The 27192-nt window shown below is 34.0% G+C and overlaps 1 protein-coding gene across 1 annotated transcript in view; it reads left to right on the top strand.

Annotated features, from left to right (window-relative positions):
* xxylt1 (xyloside xylosyltransferase 1) overlaps positions 1 to 27192 on the top strand; it is a 53794-nt gene that overhangs the window by 4827 nt on the left and 21775 nt on the right. The window contains exon 2 of the mRNA XM_056467901.1: positions 1481 to 1613. Coding sequence (XP_056323876.1) covers positions 1481 to 1613 — 133 coding nt within the window. The remainder of the gene's footprint in view (positions 1 to 1480; positions 1614 to 27192) is intronic.

Raw genomic sequence — 27192 nt, 5'->3', positions numbered from 1 at the left:
TTAAAGTGACATTTAAAGGCTTGAGTAGGTTAATTAGGTTAACTAGGCAGGTTAGGGTAATTAGGCAAGTTATTGTAGAATGATGGTTTGTTCTGTAGACTATCGAAAAAAATATAGCTTAAAAGGGCTAATAATTTTGACCTTAAAATTGTTTTTTTTTTAACTGCTTTAATTCTAGCCCTAATAAAACAAATAAGGCTTTCTCCAGAAGAAAAAATATTATCAGACATACTGTGAAAATTTCCTTGTACTGTTAAACATCATTTAGGTATTATTGAAAAAAGAAAAAAAATTAAAGGGGGGCTAATAATTCTGACTTCAACTGTATATCGCCTCTGACGGCATAAATGAATGTTCCAATGTTTATGTGTATTAATTTCATTCACCATAGTTATAATAACTCCATAATGGCCCAGTTAAAGGTTATTACGTAGCGGAAGCACCGCGCTATGTACATAAAGATAAGGATGACAGTCTATTAAAAGAGGTCACCCGGAGTCCCCTTTCCTGCTCCCCAAGCACACACACACACACACAGGCCAAGTTGTCAAAAAGGGATAACAGATTTATTAAATAAATATTTCCAATATCAAAACCAAGGTGGTAAGGGAACAAAAGGCCAAAACAAAACAAAGTTTGCTACCTAATATTGGATCTCTTACCTAAACCAAAAATAAAATTCTGTAAATAAAACAACAATTCCACCCTCCTTGTCTATCCTTTAAACAGGAGAAAAAGTGACAAAAGAAAAGGGCCTTCCCTTATATCATTCAGCAGTAAATAAACACTCAGCCACAGCTAATACAGAATACCGTCCTATTACTGTATTTAACAGAGTATCTTACAAGATGACTTTGAAAAAAGGGTTGCGGACAGAAAGATGTCACTGCGACACAGAAAACTTAGAGCGATCTGCTCACACACAACACAACAGCGAGTGGAAACAGGAAGAGAACTCAATGAACAGCGCCAACAGCATGCTTTTTATAATTGACGCTGCCCCTCTCACAGCTGCACCTGATCTCCGCTCATGTGGAGAGAGAGAGAGAGAAAGAGACAGATAATGGAGGATACATTACACAGGAACAATACACACCAGCATTGTCAAAGGTTACTCAATAACAAAGGTGTTAAGTTTTTGACTTTTCTAAATCATAGAAATACAATAACTGTGTTTGCAGATATTTAGGAAACATGCTACTGTAAGTGAATGTATTTGTTTATCTGAAAACAATGCTAAAGTCAGTTATTCTCATTTGAAAGTGTGCATTCCGTGTCAGAATGTCTGGCTTTGTTTTACTCTCTATAACCCACCCACTGCCAGTTTACTCAATTATATTTCATCACCCTGGGTTGCCTTGGTGGAAAACGCACCATATTTTATTTCAGTCCATGGCCATAACACCATTCTAAATGCTTCAACCAGTCTTGTTGATTTCAGACTGATTTGCCTTACGCTTCCAATTCTTTTGTCTCCTAGAATTGAAGCGCATTGTGCAGTTGGATCTGGATCTCAGATTCAGAAGCAACATCAGAGACCTTTTCCAAGAGTTCAACCGCTTCCCTTCGGACGCCGTCATTGGGATTGCGCGTGAAATGCAGCCAGTTTACAGGTATTTGATTCAGCTATTGTGTACAGTTCATTAATTCTGCTCTCTGTTTACACATTTATGTTACCAACAAGTCTGGTGCATTCATGCCAATAAGTCCTAATAATGTCATATTTATTGGTAGCATATCAGTTATTGGTTGATTTTTATTATTATCATTCATCTGTATTAGCTCATATTAGATATATTAATGTACAATATGCTAATTTTCCATATTTATACCTAAAGATAGTCTTCGCAGTCATTGAATATTGAGTCATTGAAAGTAGGATTTATCATTTTATGTAAGTAAATGTAGCATACTGTTGATCAGGGTTCTCAATCTCGATCCTGGAGGGCCAGTGCCCTGCAGATTTTAGCTCCAACCTCAATCAGACAAACCTTATCAAGCTCTCACTAGGCTTTCTAGAAACACCCTTGCAGATGTGTTAGGGCAAGTTGGAGCTGACATCTGCAGGACACCGGACCTCCAGGACCGAGTTTGAGAACCCTTGCTGTATATTGTGATTCCAACTAAATTAAAAGTTGACAGCAACATCATAGCTTGTTTTTTAAGCCCTCATCTAATGTTTATATATTTTTCTTAAATTTATTTAATTAATCAAAATAAAAAAAATTGTGTAAATGGCAACACTTTTCACCAAGTGTCTTGGTTAACGTAAATAAATGCATTTTCTTTCCATTGACTAATAATGAGCAATTCATTTTGTGTGAATTGTGAATCTTTTTTTAATGTTAGTTGCTTAGTAAATCATTTTTGACGTTATTAAAATGTAGTAAAACATTCATAAAGACATAAGAAAACTAGGGAGGCACCGATACCACATATTTTTACTGGATTGGGTATCGCCCAGCTGGTACCTGTCCAAATCCGATCTTGCACATGCACTATATTTTGTATAATTTATAAGCCAACAAAAGCCACTAAGGTAGCCTATTATAAGGCACTAGAAAGTTGTCATGTAGGCCTACTACATCCCTAATATTCTGAAGCCATTCTATAGTTTAATGTGAAGTACAGATTCATATTCAAGTGCTTAAATTCTTGTTCAGTTCAGCGCTTAGCTCCACTGTGCCTGTCAATCATTCTCCATTCATTCACAATTCAAATTGTGAACTTTCTCCAAGACTATTTGTTCCTCTTAGTTTAAATAATCAGTGGAGAAATGGATTTAGTTTTGCATTAAATAGGTTCATTTTGACCTGTAACAAGGAGTTCATTGCTGTTTCTAAATCGTGTTGTGCTGTCTGTTAGATCAGCAGATCGCGTTCGCAACAATGAAGTAGAGAGGGTTATAACCTGCTCTTCACAGACAAAGTAAGCCTACCTGAGACTTTAAATTAGAAAAGGCTCAATAATACATTGGACAGATCCTCAACGCACTGATTTTTTTACTTTGTGCTGCTGTTTTTGAAGTGTCTGCAGATACCGGAGGGCTGCACACTGTGTCTCGGCAATGCATCAAGCAGAGTGTGCTGCTCCGTAAGATTATTCTCACAATGAGTTTCTGATCTCTCATCCTTCCGACTGAGTTTCTTTAGAGGGGAATACTTTCAGTGTTGCTAATAGTTTGTAAAGCTTGGCTCATTGTGGTCAAAGTAGTTGACCACATATGGATTGTCATTAATTGAAGGTTATTTAGCCTAATATAGGCTACTCTGAAACTGAATCTTTCATTGTAATTTTATTTATATTTATATTTTATTTAACAGACCGGTTTTTCAGTTTGTGCGCTGAAGCTTATAAGCGGACCTTGTTTTGAACTTCCCCTCAAATCTTCTTGTTAATTTTGTAGATAAATGACCAACAAAAATATATTAAAATAACCAACAAATTATATCAAACGAAATTCGTTTCCAAAAGATAATTTTTCAGGCATGCTTTCAGTTTCTCCATCTCACTCGCGGCGAGTTTAAGCGAGGGAATGTTTATTAAGTAATCTAGCCTCAAACGGTTTAGTTTAGTCTGCTTCGAACCTGCAGGAAAATATCAGGCTTTGCTAAAAGGCAGGTGATACCAACGATTATGGTCAATAGTGGTAGCCTATTACAGATTTCAAAGAAAAATATTAATATTAAAAAAGGAACCTTAAGCTGGACCACAACAGATCACATCAATGTCATAACTAATGCTCAAATAATGTAGCCTAGTTTACAGCAAGCATCATGGTTTTAGTACGATTGTGTCATATACAGTAGGTCTGTTATTTTTACTATAAAAAAGACATATTATTTGAGTTTCGCACCAGAGCTATAGAAACTGTATTAGCTTAAAAAAATTTAAAACGGCACTATATCTGGATCGGATCTGTATCGGGCGATATTCAGAATTTTGGTATCGAGTAGGTCGGATTGGTTAGAAAAAAATGGTATCGCTGCATCCCTAAAGAAAACATTGTTAGCCCGGCCTTATTAACTAAGACATAGATAAATACTTCAAAATAAATGTATTTTTTGTTCATGAATGCACTTACTGTAATGTTAAGAAATCCTTTTTTAAAATCTTACTATTTTTAGGCTTAATCAACACTCACTAGACCATTTTGTGTTTTGCAAGTGTAAACATGATAGTCCATGATCCTTTTGTACCATGGTAGAATTCAAAATGTCATGGTATTACCATCACAACACTATATAATCGGTACTATATCTCAAACCTGCAAAAGAAATGCAGTTCCCTTTGAGTTTAGCACAAAAAGCAGCTCTAGCACAGTCCTACTGTACAAATTGATCGAAACACCTCTTCCAAAACCTGAAAGAAACTTTTGGACAGGCTGTCCTCCTGCTTGACATGGCAAACCAATCGCGCCGTTGAAAATGTTCAATGCTGTCTGTCTTGTGTCCTGGCAGAGTCAAGCCGGGCACAAAACTGGGACACATTTGGAAGCGAATAGAAGTGCAGGGCTTTTTCACAGCGTTCATCATGTGACTGGAGCTTTCTAATAGCCCCAGTGTTTAGCCACTGAAACATGAGGAGGAAGCTCAGATCGGTGATAGGAATTCACAATGGAGCCTGTTTTTTTTTCCCATTCTAAATGCATTTATGTGAGAGAGGGAATACTTTAGGGGCTTGTGGCCTTAAAAAACCTTACAGGAAGATTTTGACTCCTTTGAAGCAAAGCGAACTTGGGTTTCTTGGTTTAAAAATCTTGCAGGCAGAAATGGGTTTAATTACTAGGCTCTTTAAATGAAAGTTGGCAGGACTGCAGTGATTGGGAATAACAGGTGTGTTTTATCTGATGAACCTTGATGTTGATTAATGAGGAAATGCCATAATAGGTCACGGATGCTTTGACACTAGATGGCGCTGTAGTCATCGATATTGCCTTGTTGAATGCTGTTTGCTTTTTTTATTTGTCCTACATTTCTAGTATACCTGCCTCGCTTCACTTGAGTATTTGTGTGAGAAAACAATACCAAATCATGCATAAAGACCTTGCAATACTTTTGCAGTCTCAGAATATTGCAAGTGCATTTAAAGAAGACTTTTAGCTGAAATTATGATGATTCACAAAATGCAAATCAAAAAAAGATAACACTTTTATTGTGTTTCAATTCCCATTATTTACTTTAGGGTTACCAAGCTTCTTTAAAGTACTTAAAAGTACTTAAATCTCAGACATATGGATTCAAGCCCTGGAAAGCACTTAAAAACATACACAGATCCTTGCAAGCGATTGAATTAAATGTGAAATGATATGGGTTTATTTCAACAATTGAACTCAGTGGTCAAAAGCAGAAATTCTTAAATGAAGAATCTTAAATTTACATCTTGTCCAATAACACTGACAAATAATGCACATTTTAACAATATTATAGTAAGCACATTTGAATATCACCAGTATTGAGTTCAACACATTTTATTAAAGTTTTTTTTAACATAATTTTTTTTTACTTTCTGAAAATAATTATGTCTTATGTATTTATTATGTTTTTATTAAGTGTATTATTTAATATGTAAATATTAAGTGTAACTGAAATGGTAAGTAAATTACAAAGGTACTTGATTTAATTCCAATGGTGCTTTAAAAAGTCATTCAAAGTTCTTGAATCTGGTGTCCATGAAAATCTATTAGCTTATTACCTACTTATTATTATTCATTAATTCATTTTCTTTTCTAATTCATTTTCTTAAAAGAACTATGCTTATAAAATCATATAAATATGATGTTTTCTTTTAGTAATTGCTAGTAAATACGTTTGTAGTTCACTCGATTTGATAAAAATTAATATATTATTTGAGAATAAAGGGTAAATAAATACATTTTGGAGTGGTATTAGAGAAAGTAGCTGCTATGGACTGTAAATTGTATTTATATATAAAAAATAAACTGCTGTGTTGAGGAAGGATGCTTGAAATGTATCAAAAGTGAATATTATATTCATCAAATATCAGTATGTTTATTACAATTATTTCTGAAGGATAATGTGACACTGAAGGTTGTAATAATGTTGATTTATGATATATTCACTTAGAAAGCAGCTACCTTTAGGTTGTAAATATAGTTCACAATATTACTGCTCTTAATGCAGTATTAATGAATTAAATGTGGCCTTGGTGAGCATAAAAGACTTTTTAAAAACATTTCAAAAATCCTTTTGACTTTGAATGTCATTGTTACATTAAATTTAATGAATGTTGTGTTCATCCAGTCAAGTGTCTCGGTTTAATTAACGTAATATTTCCTTATACCTGCTGTTATTATACAGTGAGTTCACTATGGTTTTCATACACCCGTACAAACATTTTTAACATTTAAAGATTCATCATGCTTACAGTTTTATGTCTGTTCACTGTTTCGAAGTTAATAGAGTCACGGAAGTGAACTGTAATTTAGCTGATGTAGTAATTCTCGGGCTGTGTGAAGAGCTAATATAACTTATTAATAGAAGAAGTGAGCCAAGCTGAATGAAAAATTTTCCCCCTGTACATATTTTATTTACTTCATTTTAATTAAAGCTGTAATGATTAGATTTTGTTTTATTTTTATTATATTTCTATTAAAAAGTGTTTTATATTAGGTCCCAGAGGATTTAACCTTAAGTCTGATTGAAACATAGCTTGAAATCCATTTTGAAGGCTCTGTTAGAGAAACCTAAGCTTGAGTTCATTCATTTGCAATTGGTTGGACATCTGAAAATATTTATTTATCACATGCATTTAGAAAACTAAAGGTTCATCATATTTATTTTTGCACAGTTTTATGTCTGTTCATCGTTTTGAGTCAGTAAAGTGAACTGTACTTTAGCTGATGTTATAATTCTCAGGCTGTGTGAAGAGCTAATGTAACTTCTTAATAGAAGAAGTGAGGCACTATTTAAAAAAAAAAAGAACAGTATGTTCATATATAGTACTGTGCTAAAGTCCTAAGCACTATACCAGCTTTGTTGGCCTAAGACTTTTGCACAATATACTATATAATCAATCAGTCTTTTTATTAAAAACAAACAGAAAATATAGGAAATATGTACAAAAAAAACCCAATAATAGCTCAGTTCCTCTTCAGTCAAAGTCTGTTTAATGAGGCTTCCCTAATTGTCGTGACATTTTCTGAAATATTGTGCTGTGTAATATCAGGCTTCTATTAGCACTTACCAGAGTTCTCCTTTAGGTTTAGAGTGATCTTTCTTTTTCTGTCCAGGTGTTCTCACAAAGCCTCCATAATATTCAGGTCTGGACCATGTGGAGGCCATTCCATGACTGTCTGTGTTTCATTCAGCTGATTTCTTTCTCCAAATAGGATTTTAATGCAACTAGTGGATCATTAGCATGTTGAAAATGTAAATTATTACCACTGAAGTCCTTTCCAGAAGGGATGGCATAATAGATTAAAACCTGTACTTTTCAACATTCACAATTCCATCAATTCAGACAATATTGCTAACAACACTGGTAGAAATGCAGCTCAAGCCAGGACAAACAGCCTCTCTTCAACATAGTCTATCACATGTCTTAAACAATTAAACCACAATAATTTAAACTCTAAACAAACCTTACTTCTATCCTAACAGACCATACATCAACTGAAAGATGATTTACTCACACTGTATAAATCTCAAAAATGTATACTTATGTTTTGTGGTAAAGGGTCACAAATATTTATAATAACATTAGTAAAACAAAAAAACTAATGCTGGCCTAAAACTTTTGCTCAGCACTGTATATTTACAGGAAAAACAAGACAAAATTGCTTAATGATTATTTTATACAATTTATTTTCCTTATTTTTTTATTAACTGATTTCTTGTTCAAACGATTAGATTGTATTTTGTAATATAAAGGTTTTAAATTACTGTGCCCCAGGGGATTGAACCTACATACAAGCATAGTTTGCACAAATAAATGTTATGTGTAAATTATTCTTTTCATCCTTTATTTAAAAACATTATCTTCATTTGCAACACAAAAACACTTCATTGAACATTTGCACATAATCATCACCTACAGTTGAACTACAGCTGAATTATTAGCCCCCCTTTGATTATTTTATTTAATTTTTTTAAATATTTCCCCAAATGATGTTTAACAGAGCAAGGAAATTTGCGCAGTATGTCTGATAAAAATTTTTCTTTTGGAGAAAGTCTTATTTGTTTTATTTCGGCTAGAATAAAAGCAGTTTTTAATTTTAACAACCTTTTTAAGGTCAAAATTATTAGCCCTTTAAACGATATATTTTTTCGGTAGTCTACAGAACAAACCATCATTACACAATAACTTGCCTAATTCCCCTAGTTAAGCCTTTAAATGTCACTGTAAGCTGTATAGAAGTGTCTTGATAAATATATAGTCAAATATTATTTACTGTCATCATGGCAAAGATAAAAGAAATCAGTTATTAGAAATGAGTTATTAAAACTATTATGTTTAGAAATGTGATAAAAAAATCTTCTCTTCATTAAACAGAAATTGGGGAAAAAAATGTAACCGGGCTAATAATTCAGGGTGCTAATAATTCTGACTTCAACTGTATATACAGGTTAACTCTGTTTATATATGTAATAACTGTTAAAAGATATTAGTTACTACTTAATTAGTTAAAGTTATGGTAACTAAAAACCTAAACTTTTCCGAATTTGATTGTAATGCATTAATGTGCACCTTATGTAGAGCTGCTTTGAAACATTGACTACGTTTACATGGACATCAGTAATCAAAATATTTGCCTTAATCTGAATAAATAATACTGAATAATATGATTAAGGTGTTTACATGAGTTGCTTTTTGAATGTTCCTTTCATGATACCATGTTGCAGCACATAATACGATTAATGTCATTGCGTCACCGCGCTATCAATATTTCCTCTGGAGTTTCATGTCATTTCGAGTGTTCTTTTTTAATGCGTCTGCTTTAACTGCAGTTTGGCACTTTCACTTTCATTCGGGAACATTTCACGCATGCCCCCATGACAAACAAGATATTGGATGCGACGGAACTGCTGGAAGAGTGTAGTTTTTACGGAATTTGATACCACACGCCATATGGGGAGAAAACCTGCATTACGCAATGCAGATGTCTGTGACTCAATTGGTGCAGAGAATACTGTCAAACAGTCATATGTGTATGAACTATCCTGTCGCAAAATCCTGTGCCATTGTAAAAGTTTGATTAAGATGTTAACTGTCTGCACTGAACTTTAATAATTCAACTAAAATCGGCATAATCCACATGTCTTTATCAGATTTTTGTTTAGTTTGTTATTAATTAAATTAATCAAAAATCGCTGTTTACATGGTAGACTCTTAATTAGAGTATTGCATTAATAGTATTAAAATCGGATTATTGGTGTCCGTGTAAACGTACTCAGTAAATATTGTGAAAAGTGCTACACAAATGAACTTGAATTGAATGGAATTGAATTGGTTGCATCTTTAAAACTGTTGCATATAAAATGTGCATCTAGAAAACTAACAATTCATCATACAAAATATGAAGCATATATATATTTTAGCACAGTTTAATGTTCATTCACAGTTTTAAAGTTAACAGAGTCAGTGAAGTGAACTATCCTTTAGCTGACGTAGTAACTCTCAGGCTGTGTGAGGAGCTAACATAATCTCTTAATAAAGGAAATGAACCACGCTGATGGAAAAATAGTCCCCAAGAGAGCTGTTTTTCCTCCACGGCAAAGTGCAGGTTTTCCACAACAATTCTCTGACTGCACAAACACCACTGCGCAAACAATTGAGAAGGATTGAAAAAAAAGCATAATCACCCATTGAGCTGTGCTGGGGTTTGGTGATAACATCTCCCACCTGTGCCAACACAATGACCCACTACGCCACTGTAATTAACTTCTGCTCTTTTCCAAGCCTGGCACAGGCCTTGCGTTTTTGTTTGTGACGTTTTGAGCGCTCCCCAGATCTCAGCTTTCCACTGATGCAGCAGGTTTGGACGTCTCCAGGCTCTGAGGTGTGGGATTTTCAGTGTTGTTGCATTATTTCCGCCGCTGTTGAGACGTAACGAACACGCAGCAGGGCTGGAAATTGATACAGCTGTTTTTTTTTCCCCAAAGCACAGTTTTAGATTCTCAAGAGTTGTTTTTCTTAATGTGCTTTTTAGCTAATGAGTCTTTGGAAACAAATGATAGAGCAGAGCTGATTGGAGTAACTATTTTTGGAGTTTCCTGCTGTAAAGCATGTCATATTTCTTGGTCATTGCTTCAGTTGGGTTGCTAGATTTAGTTTTAATTTTCCACTTGACGTGGGATTGGTTGGTTGTCATTTATCTGGAGTAAATAGCATCCCTCGTCCAATCTCAAAATCACACCAGTTCATTCACATCATTCCGGCATTATTGTTGGTAGCTAGCTCTCTGCAACTCTCACATGGTCGCCCACTGACCCTAAGCAGGGCTGCGCCCAGTCAGTACCTGGATGGGAGACCACATGGGAAAGCTAGGTTGCTGCCAGAAGTGAAGCAACCTAGCGGTTGCTCAACCTGTGGTCTGTGTGGGTCCTAACGCCCCAGTACATTGATGGGGACTCTATACTGCTCAGTGAGCGCCGTCTTTCAGATGAGATGTTAAACCTGATTCTTTGTGGACGTTAAAAATCCCAGGATGTCCTTCGAAATAGAGTAGGGGTTTAACCCCGGCATCCTGGCCAAATTTGCTCACTGGCCTCTGTCCATCATGGCCTATGAGATTCAATTAGACGAACTGAAGCTGTATGACGTCACTAGAAAGTAATTACAGCATGCTTCCCTTGGCAGCTATTTAGTTCTAATTGTCGTGACATTTTCTAAAATATTGTGCTGTGTAAGATCAGGCTTTCTGTTTCTGTCCCCTATAATATAAATTTGTCCTATATAATACAGCCTCTATAATAATCAGCTCTGGACCCTGTGGAGGCCATTTCATGATTGTCTGTGTTTCATCAGCTGTTTTCTTTCTCCAAATAAAATTTCACTGCAATAAGCGGATCATTGTCATGCTGAAAATTAAAATTATTACAGCTGAAGTACTGTCCAGAAGAAATGGCATAGCGGATTAACCTATCTGTACTTTTCAACATTCACAATTCCATCGATTCAGATTCGATTGGAGTTAGATGTTTGGAAGAATGAATAGATAACAAAACCTTTCATTAATGCCTTTCATCAAAATCCGCTGCGACCGTTTATAACTAGAGAAACAGAATATTATATAAGAAAACAGTGGCCGTGGCTTGTTTTTTTTCTACTGCAAGCTGCTTGGATATAGTAAAGTAGGCATTTCATTCACAAAGATCTGTAAATGGGTTTTTTGCTGAGAGTTATTACAAACGAACTGACACCTACTTCTCACCATTTCTGTTTGCTGTCAAAACTGACAGCAGGAGAGGCGTGGTTAAGTATGTTAGTAACACCCAATACCTCAGACAGACGTAATCTGAGAATTTAACAGCCGATTCGAATGTCATCACTCGATTGAATGGGCGTTATCAGTTGTCAGCTGATATGGGCCAGTAGGGGCCTTTTGAACCTACTGGCAGGCTCAGGAGGCTGTTATCATCCACCCTCATGGTTAATCAGCTATAGATCGAGAGTTAACGAGATTTAATTATACTATTTATTAAATTTCCTGTTTTATTAACGTCTGCCCCTACCTCAACCCTAAACCTAACCATCACAGTGATGTGAAAACAGATCTGGATCCTGAGTCTTCTTTATTAGTACAGCTGATTAACCATGTGGATGGCTGATAACAGCCTTCTAGAAGGCCCCTACTGGCCCATATCTATCAGCTGATAACCACTGATAACGCCCATTCAATCGAGTGATAACATTCGAAGCGGGTGGAAACAAACAGGAAGTGCATTTTCTGATTAGAATTTTAGATTACAAGAGCAAACCATTTTTTTTTCTTAATGACATGCACAGATGGACCACAAAACTAGCAATGTAAGCTAACAAAATCATATGCTTAGTTTTGATTTCGTTTGTACTTAAAAAAAAAAGAAACTTAACGTTACATCAATGGATAATTTAACATCTTTCACCTTTTCGTGTTGCTCATATGGACAGTAAAGCTGAGTGTAATGTGAATAGTGTCAGGATCACTGGAGTCTTCATATCTGATCCTCTCTCCCTCCGCCGGGCTCGTCCCAATCAGAGCACATAATGGTGCGTGGCAGCGGTCCAGCGGTCTGGCATCTTCGCCGAGTGCAGACAGAGCTGGCACTTCTCTAATCCGATTGAAAGCCTCAATATGTCAACAGTTACACACACCCTTCAGCTCCCTGAGGAATGAGGATTCGTTCCTGAGCACTCCTGTTTGTTTATTTATTGCTTGGCTTAAAGAGTCATTTTCAGAAGCTCTGCATGGACATTATTTGTTCCAAGCAATTTTTTTTGTAAACAAGACCCTCGGTGTTAGCGGCCGATATGAAGCCATCTATACACTGTAAAAGAATTATGACAAAAAGTCAAGACAACAAATATTTTTATGTTGTTTTAACTGATTTTAATAAGATTTACCAGGTTTTAACAGAATTTTGTAAGTTATTATTACTTTTTAGGGGTATAACCAATCACGGTTGATCTGTGATTTGTACGAATCACAACCCACAGTTTAGAACGCATGTGATTGGTGGATTAATAACTTTTTTGAATTGGTAGGTTAATCCAACATTTATTACAATTGCAGAGAGATCGCCTCCCACGTCATTCATATCAGCATTTTGGATTTTCTGTAAAATATAACAAAGACGGAAAAAGTTGTGGTGGGACCTACAGTACCTAAATGCTTTCTTATGTTATTGTTAGTGTCTTAGTGTTTTTTGCCACTGTTTGTTTAACCTGCTTTAATGCATTCATTGTAAAGCTGCGCAATTATACATTAAAAGACCGTGATCTTAATTCAAACTCGCGCAACATGAATGATAAATGATAATGATTTGCATATGTCCTTCGAAGTGCTGCATCAAATCTGCGTTTGATCGAGAGAGATTCAGTTAGTTACAAACAGTTAAATAACACAGAAGTACTGGGAGAACAGTTTATAGTTCAGATGTAAACACTGATGTTTATGGTAAAGATGAAAATCGATGTTAATTAAACTTGGTGCCCGTGAATATTGTAGCAATTACATTGTGTAACAAATGGGTGGCGACAAACAACTATTAAAATTATCTCACTGAAGTAGTTTTCAAAAATGATAGAGCTATAATGAAACGTTTTATGTGTGAATTGTTGAATCATTATTGGAAAATAAATATGATATGTTGTACGAGATGTTAGATTTCTATATTTAGCATTATCTGCAACAGTCGCAAAGAAGTTTCTGAAGTTTTCCTTTTTTCCCTTTTTTCAGCTGGTTCTTTCTTGATTTTTATTTTTTATTAAAATTAAAGGTTCTAAGTTATGTTTGTTAAAACCAATGGTTTTTGCAGTAGTATATGTGTATAAATGGAAAGCAAATTACATTTGTCTTCTCCTTTTTTGCTGATCCAAAAAATGGTCTGAATTGTGACTCAAAAACCATAGTGTGATCCAAACCATGAGATTTGTGATTCGTTACACCACTAATATTTTTAGTCAGTTTGATTGGTGTAAGTTGGGAAGTGTTAAGAAGTTACATTTACAGTGTAAACCTTTCTTTAACTGAAAGTCTTCATCCATCTGTATGTGTTGTGGTTTTAATCCAGATGTCATGCTACAGCTGCACATTAAACTGCACGTTTTGCCCCTGAAATGAAAATAATCCTCTAATCTGCTAGATGTGATATTTGAATATTAAAATCCGGAGAGGGGTCAAGGGACAAGCCAACGGACTGTAGTGGACCACAGACAAGATTGTTTAGTTTGCAGCTGATGCACTGTCATTTAACCATTTTATTGGACTTAATTTCTAATAATTATTTGTTTACTATTTATAGTTTTAATATCGATCATTTATTTTGTAATCTTAGAATTTAAAAAGACTATTTATAGTCTTTTATATTCGTATACATTTAATTTATTTAAAAAAAGTAATATAGTTTAAATATTGGTCATTAATTAGTAATTAGTATACACATTTGGTGTATTGGAATCAATTTATTATTATTATTATTATTATTATTATTATTATTATTATTATCATCATTAAAGTTTTGTGTTTTGATGTGTTTGTTACAAGTGTTTTGATGTTTTACTTGTAGCATTTTAAAAAGAATAAATTTTAGTTTGTGTTTTAATTTTGTTTGAAAAAAAAAAAACAACAACATTTGAATGTTGGTCATTTATTAGTAAATAGTCATTAATATTGTTATTATTATTATTACTTGTTATAGTGTTGTGTTGTGATGATATGTGGCTCTTTGACCAAAAATACATGTCTCTCCAGCTGTCTCCCTTTAATAATATTTTAGTAAAAAAATTTATAACCATCACTAGAAATCAGCTTCCTATTATATACAATTACAATTCCTTCTTTATTGTAATTTTTAAAGCAAAATTAATACAGTAAATGATTACAGTAAAACTCCGTTTACAATAAAACATGACATTTCAAATAATGTTTGTGCGGTGCTGTGAATAAACTTGAATCGCAACACCAATGTAGGGCAAACAACTTACTTTTCTATGGTAACCTCGCTCACGTAAATTCGAACAACATTCATAAATGGTGATGGTAAAAAGAAAAAAAATTCTGAGCAACATCTAACAGGGGCCAAAATAATCAGAAATGGCTCTTTGCTGTAAAAAAAAGTTCCCCTGGTTTAGAGAAAATACAATTACGTGATAAATAATATAGCATTTATTATTTGTCTATTTATTTATTGACCATAATTTACCCATCTAAAAAATCTGTACTCACTATTAATTATAATAAAAAGAAATTGCTAGTAATGTTCAGTAAATAGTTTCAAAGAATCAATAATTAAATATAAAAAAATGACTCCAATATTCCAATAATAGTCCACCAATAATCTTTACAGTTAAAAAGATAAATAATAATAATTCTTTGCAGAAAGAGGATGATGTAAGCTATTTTTCATACTTTCCCCCTGTGTACATTTGATTAATTATTCATGACAGCAATTACATCTAACCTTAAAATAAGCGCGATTAATTGTACACTTCTGCTGTGAATGATCTTGTATGAAGCATCGATGGTTATAGCTGTTGAATACACAGTAGTTGTTCAGGATACTCAAAATCAGTTCTACCACTTCAGAGACCTTTAAACATGCCTTTTTTTCCCAGCATCATTATGCTTGCATCCTTTTCAGAACACAAGCATGACAGCTCAGGGCCCAAAGGCTTTTTGTAACCAGGCGCCTCTCGGAGGACACAAGACGCTTCGTGCTGAACGTGCATGAGAAGGTTTGACAGCATGGTCATCTTTACAGGCACAGCCGCATGTAAACGCAGCTCTGTGCTGACATTCAGGAGGCACAAAACATAAAGACGGCTCACTTTGCATTTTATACTGTACAATAGGGCTGAACAATATATCGTTTGAGCATCGATATTGCAATGTGTATATCCGCAATAGCCTGTGCCAGTTTAGGTTCCGTTCAAAACACAATTCAGATTGTTCTATTATAATGTGTTAAAAGTGTCATTTTGGGGCGTGTACACAGGTCGCTGTTTTAGGGGTGTGTTGCTTCACATGAAAATTAGTTTCGACTTCCCACCCAACGTAACAAGGGGGCGGAGCCAAGAGCTTCCCCACTCTGTGTTTGACAGGCAGACAGAGAGAAGCAACATGAGTGAGAGGACCAGCATTCAGCCGTACATGTACGAGTCGGACACAGACCAAGCAGAGAGTACAAAATCATTTGTGTCTTTGTATAGTTTTACAGCCAACTGTGTGCTAGTTTAAAGTTCCAAGCTTGTACACCGAGACTAATAACCACGCACACTGAATTAACTTTGACTAAGACACCGGATGCGACGCTGAGAGCCGGGACACGACACACCAGACTCGCACATTCGCTTGTTATTTAAAATGAAACTATTCAGATGGCGCTCTGTGGTGCAGCAGAAATATGAAGTGTCCTGAGTGGTGGCTGGGCGCCGTTGTGTGTACCCTGATAGAAACCTATGTTTAGAATTGCGGCGATTGCTGACAGGCACATAGGTACAGTGGGCGGGGAGGACTAGCCTTAAAGGGCCAGTACAAAAAAACAGCAAAAACTTTTTTTCAGCTATAATATAGACACTTCAAACAGCTAAAATAAATAATCTGATAGGTGTTTTGAGCTGAAACTTTACAGACACATTCTGGGGACTCAAAAGACTTATATTAAATATAAAAAAAGGGGTAACCTATGTGCCCTTTAAGCCCAGTGAGCCTTACATCTAAAAATAGAACAACAGTGTTCCTTTGGTGGACTCACATGCTAAAAATGGACGTGAAACAACAAACTGAGGATATTGTGATGCGTGCCTGTCAATCAATATTGGTGGGTGGGGGGACTGCGGTCGATCTGAAAACTGCTCCAATTGGTCCACCATTTTTATGTTGTTAAATTGAAAAAAAAAAGGACTGGGTGGGTTTATATCAGCCCAATGTGACGGTCTATACACTATACTTACACACCTGTCTGACTAAACAGCTTGAAAAGTTTTTTTCACCATAGGTGCCCTTCCAACAGTCATGAACCAGTCACTATCATCACTGTTACTTATCATAATTTAGACATTTTTCAAATCCATTTCAAATGATCTCAGAAATATGAAAAAATGACTTTTGTCAGATATCTAATTATCTTACAAACATTAATATCTCAGCTTCATTATTAATGTCACAATTATGGCAAATATATATATATATATATATATATATATATATATATATATATATATATATATATATATATATATATATATATATATATGGGCCCCCAAACTTTTCCATCCCTAGCGGCGCTCCTGCTCATAATTGTCATATCAAATGTAGAACTGCTTATCATTTTGCCTCAATTGTATCTCTTGTAAATAGGAATTTGTATCTCATAGTTTTAACTGCTGTATATTATTTATGCATATGCTTCGAATACTTTCAAAGTATTACTGTAAGTTCACACCAAAAGCGGTGAGTGCAGCTCTGGCGGCAAAAGCGGCAAAATTCACTACGTTGATGAAAGGGCCCGTTGCAGCATATCATATCAGTTACATTACGGCATAAAACATGCTTTCTAGCGTGAAAATGTTGCGCACTTTTTATCAAATTCTTTTAACAATATATTTAAACAATAATGCACATCAGTAACTCGCCTGTAACTCTTCCTGTTCCTGTAAGAAAACATTGTAATAAATTGGAAATCCGGCGACCACAATAATCAAACTCTTGGGGACAACTGTGGTCGGAACCAAAGTTCACAGTGACTGTTTTCTCTGGATTCCTCTCAAGCGGTGGACTTCTACATTCTAATTGTTTGCCGCCAAATCGCTTCATAGCTCATTGCCATAAAGTTGACTTGATTTCAACTCTCCTTTTTTTAAAAATAGCTCATATGTCCAGGGTTGTGTTTGCATATATGATTAATTTATGTAGCACCATTGTCCTGCAAGACACGACATTTCATTTCTCTGTATGTCCACACATGTAGTTGAATGACAACAAAGCTCGACTTAACTTGACTTGTTATAATTATGAAACAGATAGGCTTAACAAAAGCCAAACTAAATGATGCAATTGATAAAACCCTTTAACATTAACATACTTATTTTGTAAAACCTTTTAGGCTTTTCGTAACATTGAGCCAAACTTTTAGAGCTGGCAAATGACACATCATGTTCGTGATGTCCAGTGTGTTCTTGTCTTGTCTGACAGCGTCCTTTTTGGCCTTTTTTTTGACCGTCACAGAAGCCTGTGTTCTCTATTCTCTGTTCTGTGTTTGGTTGAAGAGCACTTGGGTTATGTCTGTCCTTTAGCAGTGTTCTTATGTCATTTTCTTCTCTGTAAAAGGCTGAACCGCTGCTACGTTAATTAGAGCAACATGTCTCATCATCAAACTACCTTTCAAAGTGCTGTCAGTCTGTGTACCATTACACATGTTCACTGAAACACACGCTACAAGGCCTGTATTTACCTCTTCCCAGCTACCGAGACTAAAAATCGCTTTTCCAGCAAAGAATGAAAGCTTCAGACAAAGAATTTTGCAATGTTTGTTCAAGCACAAAACAAATCTGCTCCAGCTGGACATTGTTGGTCATTAATCTCAGCATGTGCAGATTTGCCAGTCCAGTCAGTCTGGCCACGTGCTCATGGGATAACTCGAATTCCTGCTTGTCTGACAAGGCTGACATGGCGAAAAAATTTATCATAGATCTTGCATTGCAGAAATTTGTATGTTTTTAAATATCATAATCAAACTCAAACCTCCATCATTAAAACATTTTGTTTATTATTATTCACAATCAAATAAGTTTGAGCAGTATGGAAGATTTACTTATTTTGGTTTATATTAGAGTTTTATGTGGGTGTGTATTTTAATATTTTTTTCTTGCTATATTAAAGTACACTTAAAATCAAAACTAACCATATTGATTTTGCTAGCTCACATAGCTAGTTTTGTGGTAAACAATTGCATGTCATTAAGAAAAAAAAATATCTGCCCTTGTAGTTAAAATCTAAAAATCACTTTCTGTTTCAGTTAAATTCTCAGATTAGGTCTGTCCGCAGTCCCTTTAAGGCAAGTCATTTCACTCAGCGGCCATCTTTGAAACACCTCTCGGGCAGTATGCTTGGGCATTCTGTCTTAATGGGGAAACAACAAATTCTCCAAAACTGTTAGCCAAGCTTATGATTACATTACATATTTGTAATCACCAATAAAATTAAACTATAACTGTCCCATAAGTTTATTTTCTAAACGGCTGAATCAAACAAAATTAGCCTGTTTTCAGGTTGCCCAAGCTAATGTGTATATGCACTCAAAAAGGAACGAGATCACGACACCAACCTTATTTATGGCCGTTCTATCATCCTCTGGATAATGCTTCGTCTGATCGCGCTGCTCTTCTAAAGTAATCCACAACTTGGTCTTGATGGCGAATCTCCTCCAGAAATGACAACTACTCTTTGTTTACAAGTTTGTGGGTGTTTGAGTAGTTGCTGTCATGTGATGTGCGTTTGACAGGACAGACCTTACGTCACGATCTTTTCATACAGATTACAAAACCAAAAAACTTTTGTTTTCAAGTCCACTTGGTTCATTTAAAAGCACAGATTTCGAGCTTTATGAGCATATATTTCTTATGTCTGTGAAGCAAGTATTCGCTGAGATTCCAGTGCATTTGTTGACCACCTAACTGTTGTATAGCAATCGATGATTGGCCCTTGTACTAGTAGGCAGGGCTTCATTCGTCATATTGACTGTTACTCTTTTCCCCATTCAAAACAATAGGAGTGACAGGTCTTGTGTATTCTATGGTCTTTGGTCTGTTTGGGGTATTAGGCGTGGCTAACATACTTAACCATACCCCTTCAGCTGTCAGTTTCAACACAATCTCACGGCAATTTGTAACTTTTTGATTTAGTGGCTAATTTGTACGAATTCGTTCGATCTAATTCGTACAATTGAGTACGATTTGCTCATCCCCCAATGACGGTTGGGTTTAGGGGTGGGGTTAGGTGCCACGCCTCCTTTTTAAAATTGTACAATTTCGTACGACTAAACTCGTACGAATTCAGTTCAAATGTCAGCGGGAAATGGACGTTTTAAAATCTTTAACATCGATTGGTACCGAATTCCAGTATCGTGCAACCCTACTCTCAATGCTGAATTGTTGTTGATTCGACCTTGTGTTCAATATATTATTTTAGTATTATTTAGATATTTTAATGAGTCATGAGACTATAACATTTAAAAGAAACTCCAGACACACCTGATCTCCTTTACCCTGATGAACCCAAGTGTTTGCCAAAATGCGTAGGTGTAGTTTTAAGTAAAAGCCATGTCAATTAGGAAGGCCGATATAAGATTCTGATGGTATAATACCATTGGATAAAAACATCACGGTATTATGATTACTGCTCTAAAAAGTTTTTTTTTTTTAAATGTCTGGGTAAAAAACTAAAACTTTTTCCCCCTTTGAACACAGTATATTTTATTTTGAGAAACATTTAAAATATTTTGGAAGAGTAAACTCGTCAGGCTAAATGAATTGTCTTCTGCTGTCTTTATTTGTTTCAAAACCAGATTTTTTTACAATTCAAAATGGCATCTTTGGATATCTTTTCTGCTGGAGATACTGTTGTCCTAAAAATCAAAACAAAAAAACGAGAATAAAAAATCATTCACATACCTTAGGAACGGTATTGCAGAAAATTTTGATGGTTTTAAAACCTTGACTTTACCAAACCGTGGTATACCTTGAAAAAGGTTAACATCCCATGCCTAATGTCAAAAAAGGCTTATTAATATCTTTTCCACAGTTTTTTGTGTGCCTTGGACTTACTTTTGCTGCTTAAACTGGGTTGAGTTTTCATTTTTGTTTTTCTGTCATGGTCTTAATAAAATTCCAGTAAGTCTGTCAAACCTATTTCCCAATCAGTTGCACTAAGATCCTAACTCTAATGATGTAAGAACCTTCACTGGAGCCGAACCAGTCATTACAATGTTGTTTTGTTCCATTCTTTTTTTTATGCCAGGCCTTTTCTATCAGGCCAGGAAGTGATTGCAGAAACAGCCAGGTGTTTTGCTAGTGCTGACAGGACTCCAGTCTATACAAACAGATTTCTATCAGCCCTCACGTGTAACCACGGGCTTTTGTCCAGCCTCAGGGTCTGCAAATTAAGACCCATGTCCAGTTTGTAAACAGTCTGGCTCCGCATCTGCGTCACTTACCGCGCATGTGCCCGTCCTGCTCTCACTTACTGTATTTGGCACCACGTCATTATTACAGCTTCATGTTTTTATTTTTACTAGCATTTTCTCTCTGTGACTGTTCTTTCTCTGAGGTTTAACACTGTGCGGAAGGCACTCGTGCTTTTTGAAACCGTTGTCTTGATATAAACATTATGTCAGCACTTTTAATAAATTGTTTGGATTTAGGCTGAGATGTTGCAGAGCTGGTGTTGTGCCATCAGTGAACATTGAGTCCTGTACTGAATAAGCTGCTGTATTTCTGGTGTATAATCACTTTGGAATTGCTAGTAAATTAAATAAATAATTCCAAATAAACTGCAAATTTTTGTATATCAGATGTTTTTTTTTTTTTCATTCTTTTTTTTAATATATTTATAATAATTAAATAAATGTTTTTTAACCTATTTTATTTTATTATTTTTTTTTTTTTTTTTACAATCTATACAGTCTGTTGTAGTTTTTTTCACCAGTGGCCTCATTGATTTGTAAAGTTTAGTACCAGTAAATAGACTTAAAATGAAGCTGAAAAAATATAATACAAAATGAATGCAAAAATCACTTTTAACCATAACAGTTTCACTGTAAATTTTATGTGACGCTGTAAATCCTCTGTATGAGTATTATTTTGACTGTCATTATCTCATAAATATAAATCAGTTATAATTATAAATTGATTACATTATTACATTAATTATTATGAGACCCCCCCCATGATTGTGAATCTCTTTGGGCGTATGGCTATACACAATAAATGCACTATATAAATACACATTACATTACAATTCCGAATATTAGTGTATTTTTATATATATTCATAAACAGCATGCAGTGTTGTTTAAAGCAGAAAGAATTAATAGATTTTAATTTAGAAATTGTCATAAAAATGAATTAGTATTACATAGTTAGTTAGTCATAATTTGTAATTATCAAATAAATGACCCCTATATCATCTTATAATTGTGTTGCAAAATGATGAATGTGAAGAAAACATTGAATATGTGAATATGAATAAGTACCTCATATACTGTAATTGACTCTCAGTTTCGAGATTTCATATATACAAATTAATATCTCATAGTTTTAATTAAAGTTATAAATATGCATCAAATTTTTGAGGTAGGGTATGAGTAGCATCTCATCAGTTTGACTTTGTATAATTTTGAATTTTTCAATTTTAAAAATGAATATGTAAATATAAATAAGCATCTCATACTGTAATTAACTTTCAATTTTGAATTATCATGAATACAAATTAGTATCTCATAGTTTTGATTAATTATAAATATGTTTCAATTTTAAGGCAGGGTATGAAGTAGCATCTCATCAGTTTGACTGTATAATTTTGAGTTATCAATTTTAAAATGAATAGGTAAATATAAATAAGCACCTCATACTCTAATTGACTTTTTTCAGTTTCGAGTTTTCATAAATTTTCATAAATGCAAATTATTATCTCAGTTTTAATTATAGCAATAAATATGCGTCATCATTTTAAGGAGGGGTATTGAGTAGCGTCTCATCATTTTGACAAATTTAGGTTATTGATTTTAGGATGAGTAAGTATCTCATACGGTAATTGACTTTTTCAGTTTCAAGTTCTGGCAGGGTATGAAGTAGCGTCTAATCATTTTGACTAATTTTGGTTATCAATTTTAAGATGAATATGTAAATATAAATAATTATCTCATACTGTAATTGACTTTTTTTTTTTACTTTTTTGACTTCATATATACAAATTATCTCATAGTAGGCAGGGTATAAAGTAGCATCTCATCATTTTGACTGTATAATTTTGAGTTTATTAATTTTAAAATGAAAATGTAAATATAAATAAGCATCTCATATTCTAATTGACTTTCATTTTCAAATTATCATAAATACAAATTAATATATCATAGCTTAATTATAAATGTGTATCATAATTTTGAGGCAGGGTATGAAGTAGCATCTCATCATTTTTGACTGTATAATTTTGAATTTATTAATTTTAAAATGAATATGTAAATATAAATAAGCATCTCATACTGTAATTGACTTTCAATTTTGAATTATCATGAATACAAATTATCTCATAGTTTTGATTAATTATAAATATGTTTTATTTTTAAGGCAGGGTATGAGGTAGCATCTTATCAGTTTGACTGTATAACTTTGAGTTGATCCATTTTAAAATGAATATGTAAATATAAATAAGTGTCTCATATTGTAATTGACTTTTTAAATTTCAAATGATCATATATAAAAATTATTATCTCATAATTTTGATTATAATTATAAATATGTACCATAATTTGAGGCAGGGTATGAAGTAGTGTCTCATCATTTTGACTGTATAATTTTGAGTTTATCAATTTTAAAATAATGTCATAAATATGAATTAGTATGTCATAATTAGATCTACAATACAATGTACAAATCTGGGAACTATTTTATGAATACTGGTAATTCAGTTTTTCAGGTAATATACAGTCTGAAAGGGTTTAAATGACATATTTAAATGCAATCAATGCCATGATGCAAATATCCCCCAACCACAGATCCAAAATCTGCACTTGTTTGTTTGTTTATTTGTTTGTTTCATGCCTGGAATGAATCTAAATTATATGCCAGAACTCACGCAGGTTTTACTAAGACTCATTTCCTCCATATCTTTCCTGTCTGCATCTCGCTTTCTTCCCCTCCAATCATTGTTTTCCTCTGTCCCAGTGAGTTCCTGACATCCAGGGCTCAGTGTTGATAGATGGGACGTCCTGTGGCCTTGTTCAGCGGTTGGCATTGCCTAAGAAATGCTCATCTTTGATGACGCATTAAAATTCAGCTGGCTTCTCAGAGCGCGGTGTTTAATATTTCAACCGCGCCATTGCATAAGACTCCTCTTCCTGATTCTCTTCACACATTCAACAGGGAATTCCACACACTTTTATCTTTTATTCACTTTTGAAATCTTGTTGTTGTTTTGTACTCCTATATAAAGTACACGCTAATTAACTTATGTGTATTAAAGCAGTCAATATAAATCCCTTTCGTATGGGGACACTGCTAGAATATCAGTTACGATTGTCTGTATGGTAGATCACCACAGATCTGATAACAATATTCAGCTTTGAACTTTAGCCAGGACTTGATCAAGATAAAGTCACACGCTGTATGTGTAGATGGTCAGCAGATGGTAAACTTTTGAACTTTGCTCCTCATTCCCAAAGGGCATCATCATCATCATTATCATAACCGTTGTTTCTTTCATTTTTAATTTGTCTGATGTTCGTGTATGTTATGTGAGGTGCATATAATAATCTCTTTTCCTAAAGCCCTAGTGAGTTCACTCAAAAGGCTGCATCCTAATTGTCACATAAGTTCAGAAGTGGCTAATTAGTGGGATTTGAAATAAGAAGCAACTCTGTCGAATGTAAACTCAGTTTAAAGAACCACTTCACTTATTTGAAAGAAAGAGGCTCATCTTATCTAGAGTTAAACAGTTAACATTTTTGAGTCTTATTTGTATCATATTTTTTATAGAAACTATTGTTACACTCTATTGTTACACTTAACACTTTAATGGGTAAAATTTTTGATATTTTTGATAGTTAATAAATTTAAACATGGAAAGAAAATTAAACAATTAATTTTAACAATAACAAGTGCATAGTGTAAACAAATAATTATTTTATTTAATATTGTCTATTCTTGCAGGATTATTTTAACAACATTAAAAGGAGCACTAAACTTTTTTTTAGAAAATAGGCTTAATTTACAAGTCCCCTAAATTTAAATAGTTGAGTTTTACCATTATTTTAATCCATTTAGACAAGCTCTGGGTCTGATGAGAACACTTTTAGCTTAGCTTAGCATAAATCATTGAATTGGATTAGACCATTAGCATCTCCCTCAAAAAAAGTTCATAATTTTCCTGCTTGACTCTTCTGTATATTCTGTACTAAGACATTGCGCCTGCTGCAGCCATGGTACAGCAACAATGTTCCTTGATTATTACACCAGAATGATACTATAAGTCCTATATTTTGATTTTTGATAGTTAATTAATTTACACATGGAAAGAAAATTAAACGATTAATTTTAACAAAAACAAATGCATTGTGCAAACAAATAATTACTTTATGTAATATTTTTATTCTTGCAGGATTATTTAACAACATTAAAAGGAACACTCAACTTTTTTGAAAATAGGCTTAATTTACAAATCCCCTAGAGCAGTGTTTCCCAACCCTGTTCCTGGAGGCACACCAACTGTACATATTTTGGATGTCTCCATTATCTGACCCATTCATTTCAGGTTTTGGAGTCTCTTCTGATGTTATGATAAGATGATTCAGGTGTGTTTGATTAGGGAGAGGTTGAAAATGTGGACTGTTGGTGTGCCTTCAGGAACAGGGTTGGGAAACACTGCCCTAGAGTTAAATAGTTGAGTTTTACAATTTTTGAATCCATTTAGACAATCTCTGGGTCTGACAGGAACACTTTTAGCTTAGCATAAATCATTGAATTGGATTAGACCATTAGCATCTCGCTCAAAAAAAGTTCATAATTTTCTTGCTTGACTTTTCTATAGTTGTATTCTGTACTAAGACATTGCGCCTGCTGCAGCCATGGCACAGCAACAATGTTCCTTGATTATTACACTTTAAGTCCTACACTGAAAAAAAAAATCCTGCCTTATTTTTTCTGTTGAATCAATTTAACTTTTTTAGTCATCTCAACTTACATTTTGATTGTCCGTTTGCTGAATTTAAGTTACTTTGCATCTACATGCCAATTTATTCTCATTAGATTATAAGTAGACTGTTGGGGTTGGGGTTAGGGTTAGTGTAAGTTGACATGTACTTGCAAAGTTTCTTATAGTCAGTTAAATGTCTGTTGAAGGAGCAGTGTCAACAGATATTAAGCAGACACTCTATTAATACTCAAATGGACCATCAAAATGAAATGTTGCCAAAATAATAAGTTAAACTTTGCATAACTTAAATAATTTATTTGAAACTTGATTAACTCATTAAAATAAGTTAAAGTAACATAAAAATAGGGCGGCACAACATATCGTTTCAACATCGATATCGTGATGTGTGCATCTGCAATAGTCACATTGCTGGATTTGCAGAGTCAAATCAAGATTACGATTGACCAGGAGCCACAGTTGTTTGTGTTTGTGTTTTTTAAAGCGTGTGATTGTGCATTTAAAGCATTCATGAACAAGAAATTATCATGTTTTTAACTTTAAGTAAGATTAATTGTATTTAAGTTTATATACACACACAATGAAAACTACACTGTTATTATACAATTGTAAAACTCAATTTTAACTCCATTTGTGCACCTGAATACTGCAACACTACCAAAAAAAATTGTTGTCTTTTTCATTTGGATCTTTGCTCTGTTTTTATCAATACTTTTGATTGGTTTATTATATTTAATCAGGGTGTCTGCGGGGTCTTAAATTATTAAAAGTTGATAAATCAATGTAGAGAAATTTAAGGTCTTTAAAAAGTTTTAAAATCATTAAAATATAAAAGTATTAAATTATCGTTTTTGATTATGCAATGTATGGTTGTATGCTAAAGTTTGCCTGCATTAAATTTGCGAATATCAAGATGCTGTGTAGTTTATGAAATCAAAGAAATCCTACTAGGTTTGATATCATGCTGCTTTGTTTACGGCAGTAACCAGGGCAACACCATTATTTCTGCAGTTCTATAGGAACAAACCTGCTGAAGTAGCTAGATTTAATAGATTTTTATTCAGGATATGAATAATGTTTTAGTTTTGGATTAGTTTCTTACATTAATATTCAGTAAATATACTATAAGTTAAGATCTTGCCAATGTTTCCAGTTGAAACCTAAACTGGTTATAAGGTCTTAAAATGTATGGAAATGTCTTAAAGGTCTTAAAGGATATTGAATTTTACTCTCTGATTCCTGTGTATACTCTGTTAATGCAGATGCACTCTACAAAATCATTGTAATCAATGTATGCCATTTATTTTCAAATAGAGTTGTTCATTTCATCTATTGAAATTATAGACAATATCGCAAAATGTATCAAATAAAAATAAAATTTGCAATATAATTTTTTCCAATGTTGTGCAGCCCCAAGTAAAAAACATGTGTAGTCATGACTGAAAAATAGGAACTTTTCATTTTTCTTCCCTTGGACTCTATGTAACGAGCAAAGAGTTGAGCTTTAAATAGGAAAATTATCTGAAATATTGACATTTTTGACCATTTCTAATGGTCTAATCTGATTCTATGATTTATGCTAAGCTAAGCTAAAAGTGCTCCCAC

The sequence above is a fragment of the Danio aesculapii genome, chromosome 11 (assembly GCF_903798145.1).
Source record: "Danio aesculapii chromosome 11, fDanAes4.1, whole genome shotgun sequence".
NCBI lineage: Eukaryota > Metazoa > Chordata > Actinopteri > Cypriniformes > Danionidae > Danio > Danio aesculapii.
Note: the sequence above shows the minus strand (reverse complement) of the source record. Positions and strands in the feature narration are given on the sequence as shown.